At 49.7% G+C, this 24,862-nt stretch overlaps 1 protein-coding gene across 9 annotated transcripts in view; it reads left to right on the top strand.

Annotated features, from left to right (window-relative positions):
- The first annotated feature begins 440 nt into the window (after nucleotides 1-440).
- CCM2 (CCM2 scaffold protein) overlaps nucleotides 441-24,862 on the top strand; it is a 58,889-nt gene continuing 34,467 nt past the window's right edge. Inside the window, exons 1-4 of one of the 9 annotated variants that reach the window (XM_067745743.1) lie at nucleotides 462-603; nucleotides 3,082-3,145; nucleotides 18,089-18,244; nucleotides 24,347-24,520. In XM_067745743.1, the coding sequence (XP_067601844.1) occupies nucleotides 18,146-18,244; nucleotides 24,347-24,520 (273 nt within the window). In that variant the 5' untranslated portion in view covers nucleotides 462-603; nucleotides 3,082-3,145; nucleotides 18,089-18,145. Of the gene's footprint in view, nucleotides 604-3,081; nucleotides 3,146-18,088; nucleotides 18,245-22,901; nucleotides 22,935-24,346; nucleotides 24,521-24,862 lie in introns of those variants that run through there. The other 8 variants (XM_067745742.1, XM_067745744.1, XM_067745745.1 and 5 more) reach the window with 8 other exon arrangements.

Raw genomic sequence — 24,862 nt, 5'->3', positions numbered from 1 at the left:
TCCTCCCCTTCCCCACAGGTTCCACCCCTCCCACCGGCCCCGTCCTCTGCTTCCTGTTGGCCTGAGCTCCCTCTCCCTGAGCGCCAGGCAGGCTGGGAAGTTGGCTGCCGTAAAGATGGCGGCAGAATTGAAAAGCTGGAGCAGCTCCCTTGGCCCTGAGGGGCCGGGAGGGTGGGCTGAAGGCGGGGCAGGCGCGCTCGGGCCCTCCCTGAAGGAAGTGCGGCGGGATAGGGGCGCGATAGGCGCGCTCCCGCGGCCCTGAAGGGGTGGGTAGGGCAGGCGCGTTCTCGGCCGCTCACAAGGGTTGGGGGCGGGGCGTGTGGGCCGAAGGGGCGTGCGCACGCGGGGAGGGGCGTGCTCGCGGGGGCGGGGCCGCGCCCTCGGCCCGGAAGTGCGGGGTGCGGGGTGCGGGGTGCAGGGCGCGGACGGCCCCTGGCGGCCGCGGGCGGAGACTGCGGCCAGGCAAGCGGCGCAGGAGCGGCAGCAGCCGCGGGGCCCGGGCGAGCATGTAGCGGCAGCGGGCGGCGCGGGGCTCCCGGGGCGGGCCGGGCCGCGGGGGCCGCTCGCGGCGACATGGAGGAAGAGGGCAAGAAGGGCAAGAAGGTGAGCATGCGGGGCGCGTCCTCCCGAAGGCCGGGTGGGGGGCGGGCTGGACCCCAGACCGAGGCAGGCGGAAGGCGGAGGAGCTGGGGTTCGGGGGGCGAGGGGAACACGGGAGGGTCCCTCGGGGCCGCCCGTCGGTCTGCCAGTGCGGGGCGTGGGAAAGTCTGGCTTGGGGATGTCCGTGGAGGGGAGTTCTGATTTGGGAGTTTCGGCGTGGGGAGGCTAGGCGTGGGGAGGTGCGGGACAGGAGTCTGGTGGGACTCCAGCGTGGAGAGGTCCCGGGCGGGAGTCCGGCGTAGGGAGGCCCGGCAAGGGAAGTTCCGAGGTGGGAGTCCGGCGTGGGGAGGCCCCAGGTTGGAAGTTCGGCGTGGGGAGGCCCGGGGGCGCACACTGTTGGAGGTGAGCGTGGCGGGCAGGCCGGGGACCCCGGGTGGACGGCGCACGGTCAGGCCCGGGACAGGGTCGCGGGAGTCGGTCTCCGCGCGATGGAGTAGGAGGCGAGCCCCTGGACAATGGGGTTAGGTGGTCCTTTGCCGGCCGGGCGCGCGGGGGAGGAAGGAGCCACGCCTTTCCGCCCCTTCCGGTCAGTGACTCTCCCCCAAACCCAGGCTCTGCACATGGCCTTGCCCGCGGGTCAGTGACCCGGGGCTGCAGAGGAGCTGGACCCCATTATGGGCCAGAAAGTTTTCCAGGGTTAGCATCTTGAGAAAATGGGGTGTAAGGTTAATGTAGAAACATTTGCTGCTTAGTTGACTTCAGTATTGGGGTACCAAGTAAAAGCAAAAACTTCTTCATGGTACAGCCCGTTCACGGTCCGGTCCGGCCGGCGCGGGTTGAGTTTTGCTCTACCTAATACCAGCTGAATGATTTCAGTGACGTTACATTTGGCAGTTGGATTTAGGACACAGTTCAAGAGGCTCCTTAGTCTTTGTAATTTTTAAAATGTGGCTTTAATTACAAGCTAGAGTAATTGATAAAGAAACTCAACATTTTAAGGAGACAAATAACCATGTGAGATAAGCTATCATTAAAATGTAAAACGGATTTCAATGAAATGTATCTTTTTCAAATACAGGCTTTATAATCTAAGTGTCTTACCTGTTATTTTCGTTTTAATAAATGTGTGTGCACTTTTATGTGCAAGTTTAAAACAGACCTTGATAAATCCTCTGATCTTCTGCTCTTCAGAGCCAGCTGTGTCCTTCAGTTGGCGATTACTCATCACAAGGTGTCCCATTTTAAAAAGGTATTTGAAATGAAGTGAAGCCAGGTGGTCTTCGGGGAATTGTGCAGTGCTTCTCCTCTCACTTTCTTCATTCATTGTTTTGTTAGGTTATTAATACACATGTGTAATTTAAGTGCAGTATCAGTTGCAGTTACCTACAAAGATGGTTTAAGTCTGGAAAACAGCCCAAGAAAGTGATTCAGCCTGCAAGCATTAGACCACAGAGGGATGCTGCCCACCAAAAAGGGGGAAAGCTGAGTTTATTTAGTGTTTCTACCAAAGCTGGTAGATGCCTTCACAAGAAATGTAGTCAGTTGCATCCTTTCCTGTCACAGGTAGGCAGGTGGGCCAGGGCCCTTATAGGAGAAGGCCTGTCACCAGTGCTCATGGCTGCCAGCATTCTGTAGATAAGCTGGCTCAGTCCTAGCAGAGGACCAATCCTGGCCACACGGTATCTTCCACAATCAGTCCAAATGGTGCCTGACAAGGAGAGTTATTCTCTTCATGTGGGTACTAGCCTATCTGATGGGGAAGGATGAGAATGAATTTTTCCCAGAACTTTCAGCCAGCTCTGGAAGAAACATTTGAACATTCAGCATATTGAGAGAGACAGAGAAGTGATAAGACATTCCTGAGCTTTTGGAATAGAATCAGTAAATCTCAAGAATTTTATAGTGGGGGCAATGGAAAGATTCAGGCATAGAGAAGATGAATACATTTCATTGTCTCTGTTAGAGGAGATAAGCAGTTATTACACAGTTGCCGAAGCCAGGAGGTTTGTGTTTTCTGTGTACTCTGCCACTGCCGTATCTCATTTTCCTACAGGCAGGCTAGACAGAGAGCTCTGGGGCATAGATTTCTATCCAGGCCACGACTTAGCACACTTTACCTCTTGCTCTCAGCCAATCACAAGCCAGTAGAACCTTCCTGCTCTGCTCCCCCATTCAATGTGAGGTCACCTCCAACTCAGTCAATTTGATGCTTAAGTGGTTCTCATTATCGTAAATTAACTAGAGCTATCGATTTTAAAACTTATACACAAATTCAAGCAGAAGCAGCGAGTAATGACTTAATAGTTTTATGAAAGTACCATTTGGACATTTAAATTCTCTTTCCAAGTTAGCTTCCTCCAAAAGTGCAGATTTAAGCCTTTAAAAATGTGGATTGATAGGCTCTTCAGGTCTTCAGATGCTTGTCTTGGTGTTCTGTCAAGCAGTTATTCAGGCTTGTTCTAACGTGGCCTGTTTCCTCAGGACAGGACTCATCGAGCTGCCAGAGAACCAGTAGACCAGAGTGGATTTCATATAAAGTGCACAGGTACAGCCCTGTCCTTACTCAGGCTACCTTGGCACACACGATGATGGTGACTGGAGCCAGTAATGTCCCGTGGAAGGTGCTGGGTGATGGGGTGTGGGAGGAGCTGATGAGAAGATGGGGAGGTCTGGGGTATGGACGTGTGGACAGAGAAGTCCACTAGCTGCCAGAGGCGTGGGACCTGGGGAGTAGGAATGACCATGGAGGTCACTGTCCTGCCTGAACGTCCCCAGAGTGACTGGTACCTTTCAGGCCACCATTCCTGCTTGGGGGTTTGGAGAATGAGGCTTCCTCCTTGCAGAGCAGACCCAAGTTCCATGCATTTTGGTACTCTTCTGTTAGCATGTAATTCCTTTTTGTAGGAAGCTTAGGTGTACACTTGAGTTGGATTATGTGCATTTTTATAAAAACACTTGACTCAGATGCGGATCACAGCCTTGGGAAGACACAGTTGTGGGAAGTCACCCTTGGCCCTCAACCTTGTTCAGGTCCCGGTTTCTGCTGCTTCTGCTGCTGTCGGGGCATAGGTCGCACCACAGGTAGCCATGATTTCAGCCTGAACAAAGTTAAATAGTTTTACGTTGGTCTGTTTTATTTGTATTCTTTAAATGAAAAAACAAAGGTTATAAAGTACCCTAGAAATGTAGAACTTGGTGTAAATGATAATGAGGCATTATTATTAATTTTGTTGGGTGTAATATTTGTAATGTTTTGTCAAGTTCTGATCTGATAGACATATACACTGGGGTACTTATAGGTGAAACAATATGATTTCGGAGATTTGCTTTACTCAGACTAGAAAAAAAAGAGGGGAGACAGCTGAATGTTTTGGCAGTGGTTATTCATTATTCGTTATTCTGCTTACTTTTGTGAATTTTTGAAGTTTCCATAAGAAAAGTGGGGAGAAAAATATTCCTCTAGGTTATGGGTCCCCAGTTATCAGCCCACGTACTTGCCAAATCATCCCTTAGCTAGTGTCTGTGAGGAAGTGGGAGTTTGAGCTAGACCAGCCCTCAGGCAGCCATACCTTCTCTACAGGTATGTGTGCATATGTGTAAGTATTTGTATAGCTGAAATGAAAGTTTAAAGAAATAATTATTACTATAAGCAGGGCACTCTGATTTTTTTTATTCTGTTCTTGTTTTTTGGTTTTTTTTTTAAACTGCTGGTCATGACCTACTAAATTGCTTTTATAACTGTATTGATTCTGTAGGTGTCACAGCCATAATATGGGTTAACAAAGTGAATTTGGGCCTCTCTACCTTTTTTTATTTCCTCTCGGATAGTTGTCACAGTGATTCTTCGATGGCAGTGTTGCACCCTGGGGTGAGGAGGCCGGAAGACCACTGCAGGAGGTATCTGGTGGAGACCAGACGTCAGGCCGTCAGTAGATGAGTCCAGAATAACTGGCAAACATGAGGCTCATTCCTCTTCTGGTTTGGAGAATTACCGTTTACATAGTATCATGTATTTATTAATTTTCTGCATTAGGAACTGTAAATTCCCTGGTCTTCTTCAGTCAGATTGATAACCCACTGATCATGATAATTTAGGTTCAGAAAGCACATCAGAATCTTCTAGTACTTTTCTATTTCTGCTCTGAGCATCGTTTGAGAGGAAGACATTTTTATGACCAATAGTACTGCAATAGGGGGCTGCTCTGGAATGGGAAGGGCTGTCAGTGTTCTGCCCTATGAGGTCAAGGACAAGTGCCTCTGTACCCAGTAGGTTTGGTCACTGCAGTTACTGTTAGTCTTTTATTTCTTCATTTCTGTCAGCAATAATAACCCACCTGCTCCATCCTCATCACCACTCTGTGGTGTGATGCAGTTAAGTACTGTAGATTTAGCTGATTGGTGTGAAATCATCCTATTTATTTGGGTGCCTATTACATGCTCAGTACAGTGAGAAGGGCTGAGGCCATCTCATTTTATTTGGAGAGTAAGCTGCTCACACCATGTTAGAGAATGAGAGAGGGCCAGTGCCCTCATATCAGGAGAGACAGGCAGGCACTAGCTAGTTCCACCCGGGAGACCATGCATGTGATGTACAGAAGCAGGCAAGGTGGGGACTGAGGCCCTGAAGTGCTGGGAGGGCTTGGAGCCCAGGGTGTTTGTGTGTAGGGTTGGTTTTGGTCCCGGGTGCAGCTGAAGCCATTGGAGGTTTTCATTCATTGCTTTAAGAATTGTTCATTGTCACTGTGCGCCAGGTGCAGATGCTGGGGAGACAGATGAGGTCTGTGGCCACAGAGCTTGAAGCGGAGCTCAGAGGACAGATGAGGATGGATATTAGGAAGTGTGATTTGATAAGAGTGAATAAGGAAACCTTTTTGTTATGAAGACATCAAGTACAAGTGTAGAGAAAATCTTCTAATGCAGATTCAAATGCCACAATGTCAGATATCATCAATGCATGAGCAGGTTGTTTCAGGTACACTTTTTCCTCATCCACTCCTGCTCCCCAGGTGTTATGGGCTAAACTATGCCCTGCGCCCCCAACGCATATTGTTGAAGCCCTGACCCCCCCAGCACCTCAGAATGCGTCTGCCTTTGGAGATAGGGCGTTTAAAGAGGTGACTAAGGATAAGTGAGGTTGGGCTTCCCTGGTGGCGCAGTGGTTAAGAATCCGCCTGCCAGTGCAAGGGACATGGGTTCGAGCCCTGGCCTGGGAAGATCCCACATGCCATGGAGCAACTAAGCCTGTGCGCCACAACTACTGAGCCTGCGAGCCACAACTACTGAGCCCGCATGCCACAGCTGCTGAGCCCGCGTGTCACAGCTACTGAAGCCTGTGCGCCTAGAGCCCGTGCTCCGCAACAAGAGAAGCCACTGCAATGAGAAGCCTGTGCACTGCAACAAAGAGTAGCCCCCCGCTCGCTGCAACTAGAGAAAGCCTGCGTGCAGCAACGAAGACCCAACACAGCCAAAAATAAATAAATAAATAAATTTTTTTAGAAAAGGGGTAAGTGAGGTCACTAGGGTGGGCCCTAATCCCATATGACTGATGTCCTTATAAGAAGAGGAAATTTGGACACAGAGACACCGGGGATGTGCATCCAGTAGAGGGATGTTGTGGAGACCAGGGAGAAGATGGCTGTTTCCAAACTGAGGAAGCGGCCTCGGGAGAAACCAGCCCTGCCGACCCCTTGGTCTCGGACACCCAGCCTCCGGGACTGCGAGACAATAAATAACTGTCGTTGAAGCTGCCAGGTCTGTGGTGCTTTGTTCAGGCAGACTAAGTGGGTTATTTTGAAGCATACCCTAGACATCATGCTGATGTGATAAGAGTCTAGTGCAGTCAGTCCTCTGCTAGGACTGGTTCGGTGGGACCTGGTCTCATTCTAGCCTGGAGGTTCTGAGGACCTGGTCTCCACTGTCGCCTTAGACGTGGACGAGCAACTCGGAGTGGCGGGACCACCTGCATGTGCTCTGTGTGGGCCGCAAACCGCACACTCGCTGTGGTCATGTGACCTAGGGTCTGTAGCAGGGGATTGGGCTGAGCCACATTTGCCCAGCCTCCGTGCCATTGTCCTGCCCCGTGTTCTTTGTGGGCACTTTCACTGCTCCGTTTGCTCTTTCTTATCCCTCAGTCCAAGGCCAGTGGCCGTTCTTCAAATGTGACACTCAGTATTAATGGTTATGCAATTGCGACAGAGTTTAGATTTGGATTTGTCGATTTAGTAGAAATAAAAAGGATATTTCTTCTTAGCTGTGTGCTGGTGCCAAAGATGTTACAGGTTTTCCTCCGAAGTGTGCCTGAACAGTAGCAGTTTTCTGCTGGATTGTGTTAAGAATCAGGGCATTTGATCACAGGCATTAGATGTGTTCAGTGCCATGAAAAGAAATCCTCTTTAATGAGTGCAGTAGGAAGTTGGAATTTGGGCTTTTGTTCAAGGCTTAGGATGGCGAACTGCAGTGTGTATCTTGTAACCCAGGAGGCGGAAAGAATAGTTGAATTCGGAAAGTGAGAAAAATGGTCAGTCTGACCCTGTTGTGTTACTTGGTGTGGGAGATGCTGGCTCACCTGTGTTGTTACTTGTGACTCTGAGCAGAAGAAACTTTTATTTATTTGAATCTTTATTATTCATTCTATAGTTTGAAATGACATGCAGTTTTTCCCCCAGATCTCTAATATGCTTCCTGTGTGTCGTTACCATTAACTCTACAGTCAGGTGTGGTTTAGAATATTCCATTTTCCCCTTGCCGTTTACATGGTGGGGATACAGTTTTATTAGTTTAAGGCCTTGGACAGACCTACGTGTCAGGTATGTTATCCTACTTGTCAATGTCAGGAAACGTTTTGGGTCTGACTGTGTCTAAGTGTTTTATTACTGCCGGGAGAGGTGTTGCTCTAAATAGCTCTTACATTTTATGTTCTGAAATATGCATAGTAGATGAAGGCAGGTACATCCAATGTCAGACCTATTTTAGGCTGTGTTCTAAGCCTCCACATAAAACATGTGCATCTTCAGCGCCACTTCTCGGAAGAGGAGTCTACAGCCACAGTCTGCTTCCTCCGCCCCCCACGCCCCAAGCATTTTATTATGAAAAGTTTTGAATACACCAAAGTTGGAAGAATTTTATGGCAAATACCCATATACCCACTGCCTAGATTCTGCCATTAACATTTGGTATATTTGTTTTATCTCATGTCTGCCCATCTCTTCATCCTTCTACCTGTCCATCGACCCATTTTATTTTTCTGATGCATTTCAAAGTAAATTGCAGACATCAGTTCACTTTGATCTAAACACTTCAGCATGCGTATCATTAACTAGAGTTCAGTATTTGTTTACAGTTTTCTTTCTCTGTAAAATTTATGGTGAAATGGACACATCTTAAATGTACATCAGCTAAATTTTGGCAAAAGCATACACCTGTGTAACCCAAACCCCTGCCGAGAAATAGACCATAATCCTCGATCAGAAAGTTCCCTTCCTACCTCTTAGGAAGTCCCTTTCCCAGGCAACCATTGTTCTGTATTTCCACTATAGATTATTGCTGTTTGGATTAATTTCCAATATACATTAGTATTGTCTGAATTAGTTTTATCTGCTCTAGAACTTGATACAGATGGATTCATACAATATACTTGTGTGCAAGAACCTCTACTCAGCATAATGTTTTTGAGATTCATCCACAATGTTGTGTGTATGTTATTGCTGAGTAGTAGTCTGTGGTATGTATATACCACAGTTTGTTTCTCCGTCACCTTTTGTCGGACATTAGGGTTCTTTTTAGTTTTGTATTATAATGAAAAGCTACTGTGAACATCTGTGAATGACCCATTGTGTGGACATATGTTATCATTTCTTTTGGACAATAACTACTAATGGAATTGCCCAGTTATATAGGAGCTGTATATTTAACTTTGTAAAACACTGCCAAACTGTTTCCTACTGAATTTTTGTATGCTAATTCTGTCAGTTATTGAGAAGGGGGGTGTTAAAGTCTCCAGTTATTGTTTTAGGTTTGCTTGTTTCTCCCTGTAGTTCAGTTCATTTTGGCTTCGTGTATTTATTTTTTGATAAATTTATTTATTTTTTAAATTTATTTTCGGCTGCGTTGGGTCTTTGTTGCTGCACGCGGGCTTTCTCTAGTTGCGTTGAGTGGGGGCTGCTCTTCGTTCCGGTGCGCGGGCTTCTCACTGCGGTGGCTTCTCTTGTTGCGGAGCACGGGCTCTAGGCTTGCGGGCTTCAGTAGTTGTGGCTCACGGACTCTAGAGCGCAGGCTCAGTAGTTGTAGCACGTGGGCTCAGTAGTTGTGGCTCACGGGCTCTAGAGCGCAGGCTCAGTAGTTGTGGCACATGGGCTCAGTAGTTGTGGCTCGTGGGCTCTAGAGTGCAGGCTCAGTAGTTGTGGCACGTGGGCTCAGTAGTTGTGGCTTGCGGGCTCTAGAGCACAGGCTCAGTAGTTGTGGCACATGGGCTCAGTAGTTGTGGCTTGTGGGCTCTAGAGCGCAGGCTCAGTAGTTGTGGCACGTGGGCTCAGTAGTTGTGGCTTGCGGGCTCTAGAGCACAGGCTCAGTAGTTGTGGCACGTGGGCTCAGTAGTTGTGGCTCGCGGGCTCCAGAGTGCAGGCTCAGTAGTTGTGGTGCATGGGCGTAGTTGCTCCACGGCATGTGGGATCTTCCCAGACCAGGTCTCGAACCCGTGTCCCCTGCACTGGCAGGCGGATTCTTAACCGCTGTGCCCAGGGAAGCCCCCCAGTACTCTCTGAGTTCTTGCTTACGTTTGCCACAAGATGCTCCAGGTTCATCTGATACTTTCTTGTCCAGCCCTGAGCTTGACATTTGTCCAAGGAGCACTGGTTGCTCTCGGTGGAAATGATATTTAGAAACCAAGATCTGGTCAGTAGATGTGCTTATTGCTACTGGGGTGTTATCACTTCTAGATCCTAGAGTGCATAACCCTGATTTGTGAGAAACTTATTCTGATACAATCTACTCCTCTCTTTTGCAAATAGGAACCTCTTTGGTGTTATTTTTTCTTGACAATATTTTCTGGAGCTCTTTCATTATGGGTATGTAGATTCTTTATTCTTTTTTAGAGCTGGATGGCATTTTCTCCTGTGGATTAATATAATTCATTTAAACAGTAGCCTGTTTATGGACTTTTAGGTTGTCATTTTGCTCTAACAAAAAAATGCAGATATTAGCTTTCTACCAACCTTTCACATGTGTGTAAATGTATTTATAGGATTAATTCCTGAAAATGCAATTATCAGGAAAGCATACGTACATTTGTAATTTTATAGATATTGACACATTGTTCCCCATAGTGATTGTTCCAGTTTTTCTTCTTCCATTTAAAAAAAATATATATTTGTTTATTTGGCTACTCGGGGTCTTAGTTGTGGCATGCGGGATCTCCAGGCCCCCTGCATTGGGAGTGTGGAGGAGTCTTAGACACTGGACCACTAGGGAAGTTCCTAGTTTTTATTCTTAACAGCAATTTATGATGAGAGTGCTTGTTTTTTAATATCTTTGCCCACATGGCATATTTCCAAGCTGTTGAATATTTGCCAAGCTAGTAGATGAAAATGGCATTTGCTAATAATTTTGGATTTTATTTTCCAAAGTGCACTTAAAAGTTGGTTTTTTAAAAAAAATAATTAATTTTTGGCTGCATTGGGTCTTTGTTGCTGCGGGGCTTTCTCTAGTTGTGGTGAGTGGGGGCTACTCTTCGTTGCAGTGCGCAGGCTTCTCATTGTCGTGGCTTCTCTTGTCGCGGAGCATGGGCTCTAGGCATGCAGGCTTCAGTAGTTGTGGCATGTGGGCTCAGTAGTTGTGGCGCACAGGCTTAGTTGCTCTGCGGCATGTGGGATCTTCCCGGACCAGGGCTCGAACCCGTGTCCCCTGCATTGGCAGGCGGACTCTCAACCACTGCGCCACCAGAGAAGCCCAGATGTGTGTTTTTAAGAATCTTTTTATTTTGAAATAATTTCAAACTTAAGAAAAATTGCAAAACTGGCCCAGGAATTCCCCCTAATTCCTTAGCAGAATTAGCGCTGAGGTGGTGGCCTCTATGGAGGCGGAGTTGCATGTGCACTGCCCATCCCTTACGCTCAGCAGTTGCTCGGCGTCCGTGTACGCATCTCCTGTGTTGCTTCCATCACATTCCTGATGACGTGCTCACCAGGGATGCGGACAGGTTTCCAAAGGCCGTCCTCTTGGCTGCACTAGTCTCTTCTGGTCGCCCATCACCAGGGGGTCAGGCTCTAGTAGAGATGCTCGTTGACTTTGCCCATGGCAGCGCTTCCTTTGTGGGTGCTTACACGGGCTCCATGAAGATTCGACACGTGGATAGGTTGTCACATCTGTCCTGCAGCAGGGAACCTGGATGTTTGGCCCTTGGTCAGTGTGTCCAGTGCGTTGGACTGTGGGACACTCATGATCGGTCATGCAGGCAGCTGCAGCCTTCCATGGGTCATGAACCTCAGAAGTGAGGCAAGCTTTACCATCCGTGACCTGGGTCCGGTCTGGTGGGCGAGGCTCTACCTGAGTCAGCAGTGTGGGTAAGGTAGTGGACCTTGCTTCCTCTGGGGCCAGACCACGTGCAGCCTCCTGTTTATGGAAGTGCATGGGTTTTACCTTTAAGTGGAGCTGTTCTTTCTGTTGGGCGTTTCTGGGGCGGGTCTCACCTTATGAGAATGCAGTTGGGAGAGAACTTGTTCGAATTGTGGTCGAGCTGTCATCGTTTTGCCTTCGGTGAGCGTTCCTCCCCCTCATCCCATTCCCACCTCGGGTGCTCCTGTCCTTACGGGAGAAGCGCCTTCTGTATCCCAAGGGGCCATCAGGGATTGGCATCCTCTCTGTTAGTGGCTGTGGGGTCAGAGTGTGACATGCTGTCCGTGATGCTGTCCAGATGGCCCACAGGTGACCCGGGGAAGCCAGGCCTTGGACTTTGCTCTCCTCATGACCTGCCCCTTTAGACAGAGGTGGGCAGGTGGCACGTAACCCTCGCAGGTGGTTCTCTCTGGGAGCCATCAGTCTGCTATGACTCCCACAAGAATGAAGTCCCACCGTCACTCGGCACGTGCCAGCCGGGCAGCCGATGGAGAGTTCAGGCAGTAAAGGTCAGCTGTTCACTTTGCCAGGTGTAGGCAGACTGACTTGTTTTCTTGCCAGAGGGCACAGCGTTCTTTCAGAGGGCATTGGTGGTGTCTGAGGTGGCACATCGGGAGCCATCAGTGGCAGCAACACATTCAGGCCCGGTTGCCATGCCAGGTGGCATGGGGACAGCGGCCCTGCTGTTTGAGGGCTCCGTGCACCAGTGGCTTCTATTACGCTGACTGGGTGGAACCTCGGGCCCAGACATGGGTGCAGTAGTGCGTCTTGGCCCCTTTAGGGGTGCCAGCAGCTCTTGCCGTGCATTTGTCAAGGCTTGCCATGCAGGGTCACCTACACCAGCCTCCAGGCCCTCCCATCAGTGCCTCGTAGCTTCTCTCCCAGTTACACGGGCCGATGAAAACAGCTAGTGCAGCTCAAATGCAGAAACCACAGTCAGTGTTCAAGTCAACAACACAGGAATATGTGGGGCCTGGGGGTCCTCGCCCTCCTCCCCACGTACCCCAGCCCCCCAGTTCCCGCACCCCAGGCTGGGCTCTTGTATCCGTTGCTGTCTCCTCCCGTCCTGTTGCTCTACAGCCCCTCCAGCCAGCTTGGCTTTTCCCTTCGTCCTGTTGGAACGCCAGCGTATAATAGAAGATCTGTTTACGATTACAAGTACATACTTTAGGGTTAAAATGAACAGAAACATCCAAAATCTCTATAAGAAAATCTCCTGAAACACACAAACATGGACTTGAAGAAGTGGAAGACACCTGTGTTCGGGTGGGATAGTGGCATCGTGACTGTGTCTACTCTCCCTGAATTAATTTTTAACATGATCCCAATAACAATACCATGGTGCTTGTTAATGGAATGAGACCACTTGACTTAAAGCTCATTTTTTGTTACGCACAAGCAGAACAATCTCTGAAGAAGAAAAATGAGGGAACAACCCCAGATTGGGTTGTGCTGTCTCGCCCCCGATTGAAGCTGTGGGGTTGTCCTGGGATAAGCTGCAGGAACAGAGGAGAAAATACAGAAACAGACCCCCCTCCATGGGGAAACTTGAGTGCCCAGTAAAATGGTGTTTCATAGCAGTGGGGACAACTGAGTAATGGGTGATATTGGGGTAACTGGACAAACGTGTGGAAAAGGATGAAATCAGATTCATCCTTCCTAGTGTACACAAGGGTGAACAACAGGTGGTTCAGAGATTTAAATGAAAGCAAAAATAATTAAGCCATAGAGGTACTAGGCAAAAATATGGGTGAATTCTTCAATGATCTGGGAGATGAGGAAACTTTTTTTTGGCCGTATCGCGTGGCTCGTGGGATCTTAGTTTCCTGACTGGGGATCAAACCTGGGCCCTCAGCAGTGAAAGCGTGGAGTTTTAACCACTGGACCGCCAGAGAATTCCCGAGGAAAGTTTTCTTAACTATTATTCAAAATTCAGAGCAAGGAGGGGAAAGACCAGATCTGATAACATAAACATAAGCAAAGTAAAAAGACAACAAATCGAGAAAAAATATTTACAACTTATAAAACAAAAAGCAAATATCCCACATCTAAGGTGCTTCTAAAAATAGAGACAACAAAGGCTGAGGACCTGAGAGGAAAAAACAAGTCAAGAGATGGGAACAGACAGTTCACTGAAAAAGAAACTCAAATGGCTTTTAAATGTGTGAAAAGGCAACTCAGACTCTTGCATAATAAGAGAAATGCAAATTAAGAGCACACTGAGCTACCTGTTCTCACCTTTCAGGCCAGCAGACATCCCTGCTTGGTCAGGCATGAGGAACCGGCCAGCATAGCTCCTGACAGGGCATAAGGGGCTATGTCTGGCTGAACTCTGGGGCCGCGACTGACCCAGCATCCCACTTCGGAAACCTCCCCCAAGGAAACATGGGCAAAAACACGAGGCAGTTTGCGCACCAGGCTGTTCATTTTGGCCTCATTCCACCCCTGGGGTGCAGGCTCGCTAAACCATGCTGCAGCCTCACAGCGGGCCGGGGTGGGAGGGTGCAGCGTGGAGCCCTATCTTCGATGATTATCCGGAGGGGAGGGGCTGACCTCTCAGCATGGGCCTTGTGAGTTTGGACCATGTAACGACTTAAAGGATTACAATTGAATCCAAACATTAAAAAAAAAAAATTACTTAAAAAAATCAAAAGCAAAGTATTAGTAAAAAATGGCAAAAACAAACAAAAGACATAACCCCACAGAAAAGAGTTATTTCAAGTAATTAAATCATAGAAATTCGACAGCAGGCCGACAGTGGGACATACACCAAGGACAAGGAAACCAACGAAAAAACTTTCAGCGAATTGTTTTCAGTAATCATTTTATTAGTAATAATACTGGTATTATTGCTACTGTTCCATATGTTTTAGGATAAAGTGGAACTATAGTTACATTAACAACATTACACACTGGCTTTCACCATAGGGGGAGTGGGTGGGTGCAGATAATACCAAAGAATGTGATCAATAACCCTGTAATCCTACTTTGGGTTGGAAATACTGTGAATTCATGAGGTTTTTCTCTTAAACACAAGGTGCTTATTTCCTCACTCTCTCTGGTGCCAAGTCCCAGGCGCAGTGAACACCCTCGGTGAGTGGTAGTGGGCCTGAAACAGCACTTTCCTCTAGAAGCAGCAGTGGCCACTTCTAGGTCTGAGGAGCCCTCAGCAGCTGCCAGGGTCCACTTCGAAGAGGCCGCCGCTGGCCGGGGCGGGACAATTGGATCGTCCCTAAGATGATGACTAATGGATTGTTTAGCTCCAGCGATTCCAAGGAAGCAGCATTGCTGAAGAGAAAGGATGATGCATTTAACTTGACTTTTCTGAAGGATCTGTACCTCAGGGTGACCAAGTAGTCGAGGAGGGAAAAGGTCTCTTTATGTAAATGTTTCCACTAATAAATGATGAAGGGATTGTGGAACCAGACTGTTGAAAAATATCCAACTATGAGACAAAGGGGCCAGGCCATAGCCATCAGTGGCAGGTCACTGCCCAATATTATGTGCCCCCTGATGGAAGCGTTCTTGAAAAAACATCACACTTGAGTGAAATAAAGCCTCATGATCCAACCACCGGTCTACAAGAAATACAGGGGCTGAGAAGCATCTTCAAAGTTCTGACAGAGATACAGCCTGCAGGAGCCAGAAAGTGGGATATTCTACAGGACGACCTGCCCTGGCTATTTAACAAATGCATCAAGAGACTTAAGAATTGTGTCGGCTCAGGGCAGTCTATCGATGGACCTGATTCGCATCTTGATTTGAACAAACTATTAAAAAAAAAATGTGAGTCTGTTGGTGAAAAATTTGAACACCAATTGGATAGTTGAAGATTTAAAAAAATTCCTGTCAAGTTTTAAAGCAAAATAATGCTACTGTGGCTGTTTTTAAATTTTTATTATTATTTTTAAATTTTTTAATAAATTTATTTATTTTGGGCTGCATGGGGTCTTTGTTGCTGCACGTGGGCTTTGTCTAGTTGTGGCAAGCAGGGGCTACTTTTCGTTGCGGTGCACGGGCTTCTTGTTGCGGTGGCTTCTCTTGTTGCAGAGCACGGGCTCTAGGCGGTGGGCTTCAGTAGTTGTGGCACGTGAGCTCAGTAGTTGTGGCTCGCGGGCTCTAGAGCGCAGGCTCAGTAGTCGTGGCGCACGGGCTTAGTTGCTCCGCGGCATGTGGGATCTTCCCGGATCAGGGCTGGAACCCGTGTCCCCTGCATTGGCAGGCGGATTCTTAACCACTGCACCACCAGGGAAGTCCCCATATTTTCTTAGTTTTCATCTTTCGCTTTATGTTCTAGGATAGAGTTGGCAAGCTTTTCATGTAAAGAACCAGATAGTAAATGTTTTAGGCTTTATGGGCCAAGAGGTAACATTGAGGGTTTTAAGTAGGTATCACATCAGAAGAGAGAAAACAAATTTCCACATTTTCATTGGTGAAATTCAAAGTATGATAATCACTGAGTACAGTTTTTTTGTGACTCAATCCTAATAGGAATGGAATTCTTTTGGGGGGGGCTAACGTTTTGCTTAATTGGGGTTCAGAGTTAGTGCTGTCGATCATCAAGATGATTGGAACGTTCATTTGTAACAGTGCCACCATATTCCGGGTCACTAATTGGGCTTTCAGTTACACCCGTTTTATTATTCAGCGATCGTGTATGTAATTTCTAAGATACCTTTCTTGTTTGCTGTGTCTGTCTCTGTCTCTCTCTCGGCTGTGTTTATGGATGCTGTTCTCCTCAAATGCCTCTAAACCCCCTAGAATTTAAGCCCCCATCCAGTCTGTCCTTTGCCCCCTGTGCTCCCTGCCCTTTCTCTTCCATGCTGACCCTGGTGATCACTGTATCTGTGAAAGCAGGACAGGTTGGCTTGTACGTGCAGCTGATGGGCTTCCTTTAGTTTCCTGTGTTTCCCCGGGAGGGGCAGCTCTGGGACTTTGGAAGGGTGGGCTGTGTGTCGCATGCAGGGGGACCTCGTGGGGAGAAGGCAGTGGACTCAGGCCCCACAGCCACCAAGTTACGTCCTGGGGGCTGCTCCACCTCCTGAGGTCTCTGAATCTCACGCCTGGTTCCCTTTCCCTCAGGGCTACCTGATTCTGCTCTGCAGGGGCAGCTTTTAGAAAGAAGGAGAAAGCGGAGTCCAGACAGTACCCATGGTGCCCTGTGTGTCTAAAGAGATAAAGGGATAGTCCAGTCAATACCAGATGTTTATTCAAACAAATCTAGTGCAGTACTCCTTACCCGGTTTACTGTGCTTTCTACATCTGCGGCATGTGTAGTGGTAACTGAGGCATGAAATTATTGTTCTGAACCAGTCTTTTCAGAATCAGGAAATACTAAACTTTGTTGCAGTTTAAATTGAACCATATGAAATAGCCATTTTTACGGGCAGAAAACTGTTGAAAATTAGCACTTTGATCAAATCTAATTTTAATCTAATATTAATAAATCTAATGTCAGTAAAATTGTATTATATCTGTCATGTTTTGAGCTGTGAATATGGTCACTCTAAATCATCACTCTAATTAACCAGAACAGTTAATTAAGTAGCCTCTCCTATTTGCAGCCCTGCTGGAACATCTAGAGAGTGTAAGGGTCTTCAGCATCAACAAACCCAACTTCTCCTTTTCAGGATCAGATTGGACCCTGAAGGAGTTAAAGTGAGCTTGCTCAAGGACATACTCTTTAGTTTCAAAGTTGCATCTCAAACGCAAGAGTCCTGGAGGCAGGTAGAGGCTTTTGTAGGCTGACGGTCATGGAGAAGGTGTGCTCTGCACAGGCCCCCTGGACTACAGTGCCCTGAAGCAGGCAACAGCCGGCCAGAAACGGCCAGAAACAGCCAGGTCGGCGGGTCCCACCACATAGGTGACAACGCACGTCAGGAGGGGGAGCCCCAGCAGTGCTCTCAGCTTCCTTGCTTACTCTTTTTAACTTTGTCGTTTGGATTTGCAGAATGGTCGGACTTGCAAAATAATGTCCTTCAACTGACTACACGGTATTGGCTAGAAATGTAGGGAGGCCACCCGTGGGCTCTGTGTGCTAGAGGTAGTAAGGAAGATGCACTGGTTTAGTAAGAGGATGGGCTGGTTTAGTAAGAAGATGCAGTGGTTTAGTAAGAAGATGGGCTGGTTTAGTAAGGAGATGCACTGGTTTAATAAGTCTGTGCACTGGTTTAGTAAGAAGATGCGCTGGTTTAGTAAGAAGATGCACTGGTTTAATAAGTCTGTGCACTGGTTTAGTAAGAAGATGCATTGGTTTAGTAAGAAGATGGGCTGGTTTGGTAAGAAGATGCACTGGTTTAGTAAGAAGATGGGCTGGTTTAGTAAGAAGATCTGCTGATTTGGTAAGAAGGTGGGCTGGTTTAGTAAGAAGATGGGCTGGCTTAGTAAGAATATGGGCTGGTTTAGTAAGAAGATGTGCTGATTTAATAAGAAGATGTGCTGATTTAATTAGAAGATGGGCTGGTTCAATAAGAAGATGGGCTGGTTTGCTAAGAAGATCTGCTGACTTGGTAAGAAGATGGGCTGGTTTAGTAAGAAGACGTGTTGGTTTAATTAGAAGATGTGCTGGTTCAGTAAAGAGGTGTGCTGGTTTAGTTAGAAGATGTGCTGGTTCAGTAAGGAGATGTGCAAGCTTAATTAGAAGATGGGCTGGTTCAGTAAGGAGATGTGGAGGTTTAGGTAGAAGACGTGCTGGTTCAGTATGAAGATGTGTGGGTTTACTTTATGTCTTTTCGTGCATGCAGCCTGTTTGGATTTTGCCAGCAGTTTTAGGGTGTTGCCTGCCTCAAACTTTTTTAAAAAACTGTAAACAGCTTCAGTGGGGTTTGCAGAAGGAAGCTGTGGTTTCTGGTCTTCCTGTTCATTCACATGTTTTTTTCAGAGGGAGGGCTAACATCTGACCATATTTTTCAACAAGCTCAGAAGTGAACAGAGGAGAATGCACAGTAACTATCGGCAGAGGGGGAGGAACCAGAATTCCTCCAGAGAAATTCCTCCTCACACAGACTTTCCAGCGGGGTGTTCCATGGAGAACGAGGTAGGTGCAAACCCAGCGTGGAAAGAGCCGTCTAGAATGATTGTTTGGGTCTTGTGGCCTTTACTTTGGGAAGGTGGGGTGGAGGGTTCCTGCTGGCTTCCGGGTCTGAGAACTGGCAGCCCCAGTGGCCAGCGAAGTGAGCAAGGTGAGCTGTTTGTAGGTTGTTGGGTGCGTCCATCTTCACTTAAGGAGGAAGAGACTGTGGATGTCAGGTCTGCTGAGGAAGAGTGACGTTCATGTAGATTTGTAGTCAGTTAGGACCCAAGATCTGAGTTGGAAAATGATTTAGGGAAGAGGCCAAGAAAGAGCACATTCACAGTGCAGACTCGTGCCTGGAATTTCACCCGTGACGCCTGAGGGAGGAGGAGTGCCCGGCAGGAGTGGCCTCGGCCGCTGCGTGGACGGTCAGGCGCAGTGTGTGTCACCAGAGCAAACGGCTGCAGTGGGGGAGGTCAGGTTCATGCCTAGTCCTGAGATAGGGAACTCGAGGTCTGTAGGAGGTCCTGGGGCACGGGCTGTGTCGTACTCCTTATTTGGGCCTCTGCGGCACCTAAGAAAGGCTCTTTTTCTGTTGGTAGGCGCTTAAGTGCTTAACTTCCTTTTTAAAAAGATAGTGAATCTGTTGACTTGCGTTACAGGGAGTTGGAGTTAAGATAGGCAACGTTGAGATACAGCTTTAAACAGTGGTGCTTATGGGAGAGGATTTGTCGGGGTGCTTCGTGCACTTGGGCGGGGGTGAATCTGGGGAGTAGCCGCTGCCTTGCCCAGCTGGACAGTTGGACAGTGGCTCTGCCCGGCCCACGTGCTGGCCTGGGTGTCTCTCCCTGGTGTTGTCCCGCAGCCCTGCGGAGCCTGATCCCCGCTGAGCAGTCCTCCTCTCCCTCCCTCAGCAGAAGGGGCCCTGGGGCAGGGAAGGGGGTCCCTTGAGGTGCAACCCCAGTGCCGGGCACATGCCAAGTGGCCATTAGACGTTTGCTGAATGCCGAACTGAAGGATCCCAGGGCATTGCACTTGAAGGCTTTGTTCTGGGGCGGTTTTGTGTTACTAACCAAAGGAGCAGGTAAGGGTGCGTGAACACCGTACTGAGGCCTTCGAGGTGCCCAGTGCGGGTTTCCTTCCTTCACTGCCACACGCTTTCTCTAGAACGCGCTGGACTGAGCACTGTGCACATGGAGTGACTTGGTGTATGTCACCTTATTATTCACTTTGGTCCGCAAGTAGAGGCCACTGTCCCATGAGCAGTTGTGCTGGTTCCTTCAGCACACGCATTTCATACTATAAGTTAATAAACAGACAGTCTGACGGAGAAGTTAGCCTCTGGGAATTTGTTTAGGAGATGCAGTTACTCGGAGCCTGGTCACCCCAAGTGAGATGCTAAGTCAGGCTTTAATCTAACAATACCCAAGGCCAGCCTGGCCCCTGGTCCCTCCTCTAGGAAAGCGCTAAGTGGGCCAGAGTTTGTGTCTGTGTGTGTGTGTGTGTGTGTGTGTGTGTGTGTGTGTGTGTGTTGAAGAGCTACATTTGAGGTTTCCAACTTCAAAAGTTGTTTCAGGCATAAGATGGAAAATATATTGTAAGAATACTGTAAGCATCTAGGTATCACTTCTGAGCCAGTTCGGAAGTTCTGCACAGGTCTAGGAAGCAGCGTGTGTTCCATGTGAGAAGTCTGCAGATGCCTGACAGGGCCACTGAAGCCCCGCATCCCCTCCCTGGATCTGTGCCTCGGATCCTCGGTTGGTTCCTTCAACACTCAGGGCCCCCGTTTCTTCACGAGAGATTCAGGCACAGATGGACGCCGGGTGGCACTCGGTGCCAGGGCTCCATTCACGAAGAGAACCCGTGCTTGGCGTTGTGCTCCTTCCAGGGGCTAAATTGCTCCTTTTGTCTTTTGGGGTCAGAGATGGCAAGATCATTTCAGTGATGATGAACATGGGCGCTCAATGAAAATACCTGTTGAGTGAAGGATGAACAATTACACGGGCTAAAACCACTTTTTAAAACTCTGTATTGATCTGGAGGCTATTCCAGTGAATTAAAGAATCCACAGTCGTTTAATGGAATCCTGATTCTGTGCATCGGAATATTCTTTTTCTAAAATTAATTAATTTATTTATTTTTGGCTGCGTTGGGTCTTTGTTGCTGCACGTGGGCTTTCTCTAGTTATGGCGAGCGGGGGCTACTCTTCTTGCGGTGTGCGGGCTTCTCACTGTGGTGGCTTCTCTTGCTGCAGAGCACGGGCTCTAGGCGCATGGGCTTCAGTAGTTGTGGCACATGGGCTCAGTAATTGTGGCTCGTGGGCTCTAGAGCACAGGCTCAGTAGTTGTGGCGCCCGGGCTTAGTTGCTCTGCGGCATGTGGTATCTTCCTGGACCAGGGCTCGAACCCGTGTTCCCTGCATTGGCAGGTATATTCTTAACCCCGCTGCGCCACCAGGGAAGTCCCAGAATATTCTTAATTGTTCTCAGTTTATTTTTTTCAAGCAGAACTTTCTTTTACATTTTCTGTTTAAAAGCAACATAGGCTCCAAAATCCTGAGGTGCCCTCTTGTTCATTGTGTTTCTGGAGAAGCTGAGGGGCCCCCACTGTGCCTGCCATCCCCCAGCTCCCAGCCGTGTCTACTTTCCAGCTCCTGCAGCGGGAGCGGGGCGCGCACCTCCTGTGTCACACGCCTGCTGTCCTTGGGTGGGGCAGCCGCCCCCGTTCTGTGCTGAAACAGGGTGAGGCGGCAGAGGAAAGCTGCAGGTTTGCTGGGTGCATTTCTTCACATAATGGTTTCAATATTCCACTTTCTAGGGAGGCTTATCCACTGGTTGAACGTATTTGGGATGTTAAAAAAAAAAAAAGCACATGATGCCTGGGGTATGTAACACTGAGGACTGAGTTAGGGAAGCCGTGTCTGATTCCAAATCAGTCATGCCAAGTTCATGCTTGGCCAGGTGGCCTTGTGTGCAGCCTGGGTTCCGGGGCGGCTCCCCTCGCCTCCGCCAGCCTGTGAGCAGTGGAGGGCACGCGCCATTATTCGTCACGGGGCCTCACGGGCCGTGCCTTGTTGCCAGGGTAGCTCCTTTAAAAACAGGGCATTTGGGCCCTAAAGTACACCTTCGAGGCACCTGGCTGGCAGTTCTCATCACGGATTCAGTCCCTGTTCATCTGCTTTGGGCTTATCTCCCCCGGCTTGACGGTGACCACCTAGAGGGTGGGAATTCCGTCTCATCCCCCCACGGGGCCTTCCTGATGCTGGCTGGCACAGACATCAGACACATTACTGCTCCCCTGTAGGGTGCTGGCTCCCAAGAGGTAAAGGCAGCAGAAGACGGAGTGGGGCTCAGCGTAGGGTAAGCTGGTCCTCGAGCAGTAGGAGGCGTCTGCAGTGGGCGTCCTGGTTTCCTTGGCCTGCAGGGGCCAGACAGATGAGGCGTATGGGCTGGCAGAGGGTCTCTCCTTAAGGTGGGTTGCAGGACTCGGGCTCTGGGTCCTTGCCACACATTGATTCTGTGTGCAGACTGTGACTTTATGACCCCGTCCCTCAACATTAAAATAACAGCATGGTTTGCATGTGGCCTGTGGACCTGGCGATTTGGTAAGAGGCTGACCTTGGCAAACCCCTCGTCTCAGAACTGGTTTCCTGTTGCTTCCCGGCGTAGAGGAGTAGCGAGGTAGAGCAGCAAACAGGTCGAGCTGAGCTGTTCTCGTGCGCCATCAGGCTCAGAATCAACCGTGGGCTGTGCCCGTGCTGGTTATGATTTGGGAGAGTGAACTTGGTGAGGTTACCAGGTAGAAATGGTGTAGGGACAGATGTTTACTCCAGCCACTTTGGGATATAGGTCATCTGTGTAACATTGTGCCGCGTGTCTCGGTACTTCCACAGCCCTAGGGCAGTGCCTTGCTCATCACAGGAGCTAGGAGGCTCTCAGTGCAGATAACAGTCAAGCAGAACAGGATCGAAGAGTCATGTGTATGCCGTTGATCGCCTCGGATGCCAGCCAGAGTGGCAGTTACGGTTCAGGGCCTGGACTGACCTGCCCGCAGTCAGGCTGGTGAAACGTGATGTTTACATTACTCAGCTCTCAGTGTCGCTTGCTTTCAGTGTAAACTTTACCATCGGTCTGGCAAATTGTGGGTGACAGTGTCCCACTGTTTCCACGTGAGCCCTACATCACGGTCACCTGGTCCAGACCCCGCCCACCCCGGATTTCACCTGAAGTGCCTCACCCTCTCCCCCACTCGCAGAATTTGTGCTGGGGCTGACAACTCCTGTGGGAACGAGGAGAAAGAAGCCTGAGCAGCCCTGGGGGCGGGCTGTCTGAGGGCTGGGATCAGCCGTCTCCGGCTCCTCCGAGGAGCCCCCTCGCTCCTCTGTAGTTCGTCTGAGACTGTGGAGATGATGCTTTCCCTATGATGATGCGATTGGTTATCTTGCCTCCCTTAACCTTTTGTGCTTTTATCTTGTCTCAGCTTAAGTGTAAGCAGTTGTAGGCAGGAACTGTACTCATCCTTTAAAAACAAAATCTTATGGACGATTTCAAATGTAAACAAGAGCAGAGAGAAGTCAATGAAGCCGCACACAGCGCAAGTCTCGTCTAGCGTTGATCCTCCCCAGCCCTGAGGGCCTCACATCAGCATCATTCCCCCAGCCACCCACGCGGCACGAAGCGCTGAGGGGCTGCATTGGGATGGGCAGTGGGAACTCGGTGGGTATCCAGTGCGAGGAGGGGCGCTCCAGTGTTAGTTGCGGTGGATCAGTGGGGTAAAAGGCAGCTATCCAGGGGCCAAATGCTCAGGGGTAAGGAGTGCAGGCCAAGGAGCAGAGGAGGAGAGCCGGGCTCCGGCTATAGAAGGAGCAGGAAGAATGCTGGGTCCACTTGGCTGAGGGCGTGTTCTGTGTGGGGCGGGCCCTGCAGGACCTCCTGGAGACCCCCGAGGCCTCACCTGCCTTTGTGAGGGAGTCAGGGCCCCTCTCCATCCTCCATCTGTGAGATTGACAGGCTGCCGAGGCGCCTCGCAGGCATTGTTTGGGGTGGGATATGGCATGTGGCTGAATTTCCCCCTTGCAGAGGAGAGACAGGAACGAGAGCTTTTGGTACATGGTTGGCGACATAGACATTTGTTTCTTGTAAGTGTTGGTCAGAGCTAGGCCTGCCCTAGGTCCCGGCCGCTGTCTGGCGTTGGGTCCTGCCCAGGCAGGCGAGCTGCAGAATCACAGACAAGACAATGGAAGGTGACTTCTCGGTCTGGTGTGGGTCACCACCTTTGGGTTTCGCTGCTGTGTTCGGTGAGGTTTCCCTGCCGAGGCTGCACATTGGCGTCTTGTGTTCTCTGGTTTTACGTTCCTTTGCGTGACTGGAAGCGGTCACCTTTGGCCTCTGTGTGCAGGTGCCCAGTGCCCACGCCTGACTCTCTGAACATCTGTGCCCGTGGAGGGCCTGGAGGGCTCTTACAGAGCTGCAGGGAGGGAATCCTGGGCCTTTTGCTGGGGCCCGCAGGCGAGGTTGACTTTATTCTCCCCGCTGTCCCTGGCTCTCCCTCTGCAGGTTTACTTTGATCGCAGGGTTGGCCTCCAGGCCCCTCTAGACACTGACCACGGGGTGAGGTCACTCAGGTGCTGGTCAGCGCCCTGAGCCCCCGAGGCCCCGGAGGAGGGAGGGGAAAGCAGAGCGCGTGCTGCGTTCCTACGGGAGAGGGAAGAGGCGGGCCTTGCGGCTGTTGAGCTGAGTTTCCTGTTGATGCCACAGTCCTGGCCACACCTCCCCGCCTTCTCCAAGACCCTGCAGTGAAGTGACCCAGTGGAGCCGAGAGGTCACTTCAGAGCAATGCTGCATTTTTGTCTTCTGAGGGAATCTCCCCCTTCCTGCCCCTTCTCGGCCCCTGAGTTTACTCACCTTGAGAATTGGCCCTTGACCTTGTAAGTGTCCATGAACAGGTGAGGGACCAGCCCCTCGGTGCCCGAGGCGGCACTGGGCCCAGCCCACCCTGGCTGGCAGTAGCCGGCCCGTCTGCACGGGGACCATGGTGGTGCTTCTGGCCGCTTCCGCTTGTTAGCCATGGGTACAGCGCAAAGCCTTTGTGAATAATGAACTCCAATCATTGCCGTTTCTGCCTGCAGCCTGGAATTGTGTCGCCGTTTAAACGAGTATTCCTAAAAGGTGAAAAGAGTAGAGATAAGAAAGCCCATGAGAAGGTGACAGAGAGGCGCCCTCTGCACACTGTGGTGCTGTCCCTGCCTGAGCGCGTCGAGCCCGACAGACTGCTGAGCGACTATATCGAGAAGGAGGTGAAGGTAAGTCCGCGGCCGCAGGACCCGCCTGCCCGTCGCCAGCAAAGGCCCCCTGATGCACCAAACGCTGCGGTTCTGGGACCCGTCCCCATTCACACCTCGGGTGACTCCCACCCGGCGGTGCCCCTGCGGTGGTGTGTCTGACAACTGGGTGCCCAAACCCCAGGTCTCTGTCTTCCGGCCCCATTTCTGGCATTCTCTCCAGTAGCAAGCTGCCTCCTTTCTCGTAAAGGCTGGCCGTGTGTTTCGGTTCCTTGGTCAAGGCTAAGAGCTATTCCGTGTGCCATTGTCACAGCCTAGGACACGGGCTCCTGAATCCTGTCAAAGCCCGCACCCACTTGTGGG

The sequence above is a fragment of the Pseudorca crassidens genome, chromosome 8 (genome assembly GCF_039906515.1).
Source record: "Pseudorca crassidens isolate mPseCra1 chromosome 8, mPseCra1.hap1, whole genome shotgun sequence".
Taxonomy (NCBI): domain Eukaryota; kingdom Metazoa; phylum Chordata; class Mammalia; order Artiodactyla; family Delphinidae; genus Pseudorca; species Pseudorca crassidens.
Note: the sequence above shows the minus strand (reverse complement) of the source record. Positions and strands in the feature narration are given on the sequence as shown.